Source organism: Priapulus caudatus, unplaced genomic scaffold (genome assembly GCF_000485595.1).
Source record: "Priapulus caudatus unplaced genomic scaffold, Priapulus_caudatus-5.0.1 Scaffold147, whole genome shotgun sequence".
In the NCBI taxonomy this organism is placed as follows: domain Eukaryota; kingdom Metazoa; phylum Priapulida; class Priapulimorpha; order Priapulimorphida; family Priapulidae; genus Priapulus; species Priapulus caudatus.
Genome location: NW_014577208.1, coordinates 30,089 through 33,058, shown reverse-complemented (window position 1 = coordinate 33,058; position 2,970 = coordinate 30,089). Strand labels below are relative to the sequence as shown.

General features: G+C 40.9%; 1 protein-coding gene across 4 annotated transcripts in view; it reads right to left on the bottom strand.

The window, feature by feature from the left end:
- Positions 1 to 123: 123 nt before the first annotated feature.
- LOC106806205 (N-acetyl-D-glucosamine kinase-like) overlaps positions 124 to 2,970 on the bottom strand; it is a 29,930-nt gene continuing 27,083 nt past the window's right edge. For 3 of the 4 annotated variants that reach the window (XM_014808074.1, XM_014808073.1, XM_014808075.1), the window contains exon 8: positions 124 to 665. In XM_014808074.1, the coding sequence (XP_014663560.1) occupies positions 547 to 665 (119 nt within the window). In that variant the 3' untranslated portion in view covers positions 124 to 546. The remainder of the gene's footprint in view (positions 666 to 2,970) is intronic. The other variant, XM_014808076.1, reaches the window with a different exon arrangement.

The window sequence follows — 2,970 nt, the reverse complement described above, 5'->3', positions numbered from 1 at the left end:
TACCTAACTTCAACAGATAATCATGGTATATACTAGTACAATACTATGCCAATATTCAAGTTTTGTTTGACATTTCATGATAAACATGCATAAATCGAAATACATCGTTACTGCACCATGCAGTACTAAACATGACATACGCTGGTCATAAACTACATGTTTGGTGACAACCACATAACAGTCAGGACATAAAACAATGTTGTTGGAGCAATGGATATCTAAAGAGCATCAACTGATTCAACTCCCGTGGGATCCCGTTATTACAGCAACGTAATAATGAAACATTGCCTAGAGCAATGTTGAGTGAGGATGATCTGTGCACTTCATTAAAAAATTCTCATTATTGCTGCACTGCATGAATACATTGCCATCATATTTCATTTTTTTACTCTGCACATTATTCCCCATGTCATTCATTAATGGCCAAGCAATATAACAACGTTTAGCATATAAAATTGTGACAAAACGCCTTTTCCTGGATACCAACGCCACCCTTACTCCCACTTGCATAAATATTGCATAGGTAAATATTTCAGCAATGTCAACTTAGCTTAAACCACCTACCTTGTTGATGTGTGGCTCAAGGGCACATATATGCTTCGCAATCATCATTCCTGCTTCACTGAACACGTGCCGACTGAGCATGTCACCTGTCTCTGTGGCAGCTGAAATTTTAAACATGAGAATATCAGGTAACATATAGCACAACATTTCACCACAATTATTAATACTGACGACTAGTTCAAAATGGAACAAAGGAAGCCTATCAACAACATGTGCAAGTTAATTAACATTTTTTATTTAGCACTGAAAAGAACTGCATGCATACATAATGTAAGATCATGCAGCTATAAATAGGCACAATTAGATTTAAATCATTAGCGTTCATTCAGTATTAATTAGGCTTATTAAAATTGCAGTTTATAGTTTTGTAAGAATATTATACAACCATATTTTAGACAGAATTATCAATGTTAGGTCTTGTAAAAATGCGATCCCAAAAAATTATACTGCATGTACAGTGTGTGTGCGTGCGTGTGCATGCATGCATGCACGTGTGTGTGCATGTGCGTGCGTGCACGCATGCACGTGTGTGTGCATATGTTCATCTGCGCTTACTAGTGTTTACTTGCATTAATAATGGTGCTTTTAGGGGAGATTGGTGGATTACCTAATTCTTTTGGGCAAAAACATTCTGTAGGAATTTATCTCCAATTATATAATGGTCGTCTATACGCGGTGTTTAATTATTTCATTCTTGTCATTCTCGACATTTTTCGTGGATGTCTGTCATGTTTGCGATGGCGCAGCAAGTTCCACAGCGTGTGCGCATGCAAAATCCCTCGATCTGCGTCGTGTGGAAAATATCACACGTGTTTGATATTTTCTTCCACGTGTAGAAGATTAGACGTTATAACGCGTATACGACGTTTAGGGGTACGCGTATACGACCTTTACGAGGTTAGACGCGTATAAACAGCGTGTGCGAGTGGCTGTGTAAATTTCCACACTCAATTCGCATTGTTCGCTTGGACGCATTGTATTTTTTTCTCAGCTCGCAGCTCGCATAGAGGCATGTCGAAGAACTGATCGATCAAACGTCGTCACGTGTGATCGATGATCGAAGAACTGATACTGATCGATAACAATAACTGATCGATCAAACTTCAACGACGCTCCGTGTCCAAGCGAACAATCAAGAACAAAGCATGGAAATTTACACAGTGTGTGGAAAATTATACAATGTGTGGAAAATTTACAGCCACTCCGCACACGCTGTTCAATCTTCCACATGTGGAAGAAAATATCAAACACGTGTGATATTTTCCACACGACGCAGATCGAGGGATTACAAACGTCCGTTGCCCCTGGGTTGCCCCTGCCCTAATCGTTAGCTGCTATACATCTTCAACAGGCTATATATACATTTATATATGTTATATAGGCCGTGGCTACGCGTCCTATTCAAATATGTGAACCCAACTATATTTTTTTCAGTAAAAAAACAAAATAAACAATAAGTTTTTACCATAATATTACTTACCTTTAGGTATTTTATCAAAAAAAATTGTTTTTGTAACTTTTGAAGCAATAGTAAATCCAGTAAAATCAACGATTTGAAAGGGGCGTGTGGCCAAATCGTGACGTGGATTTGGGAAACAGTGCTGAGCTTTGTAATGAATGACCGGACGCGTAGCCACTGTGTGTATATATATATATATATATATATCATCAAGTACATGGCGGACTGAAAGAAGCAGGTATGAAGCAGGACGTGAATGCTGCAAAATTTGCTAATTGGCAGTCTGTTTCTACCTCCTCCCTCTCTCGCAGCTCTCTGCTGTCCCTCCTCCTTGCGTCTCTTGGCTCGTTCTCCTCCTCCTTCCCCTCTTGCTCTCTGGCTCTCACGCGAGACCGTCACCCAAGGGGTACACATTCCGGCAGTACCCTGTGGACGATACAGGCACACTATGAGTGAGAGAGCACACCACACCACATCATCCGCGCGCGACGCAGTACCCACCCTGCCCATGGAGAATGTGAGTCCCCCTTCCATCACCACTCTGTCTCTGTTGGCTGGGGAGCTCTTCATACATCTTACTTGCTGCGAGCGAGGGAGCTTTCTATCTCTGCTTCTGAGGAGCTTTCTAATCTTTGTTGCTGGGGACTTCTAATCCTCTCGTGCTCGGGGACCTTGCCTATCAGTCCTGTTGCTGGGGACTTTCTATGCTCTGTTGCTGGGACCTTCTAATCTTACTGTGCTGGGAGCTTTCCTAATCGTCTGTTGCTGGGAACTCACTATCCAATCTAAACAGTTATAGTGTAGTTTACCCGTAGCTATTTAAATAGTGTGGTTTAATTATATACGTCACCACCCCTGAAATCTCCACAGTATTATGTGTGCTAATTAAGTTAGCTTAATTTTCCACAACATTTTATGCATTTCCCTTTATTCAAAATACTGGGCCG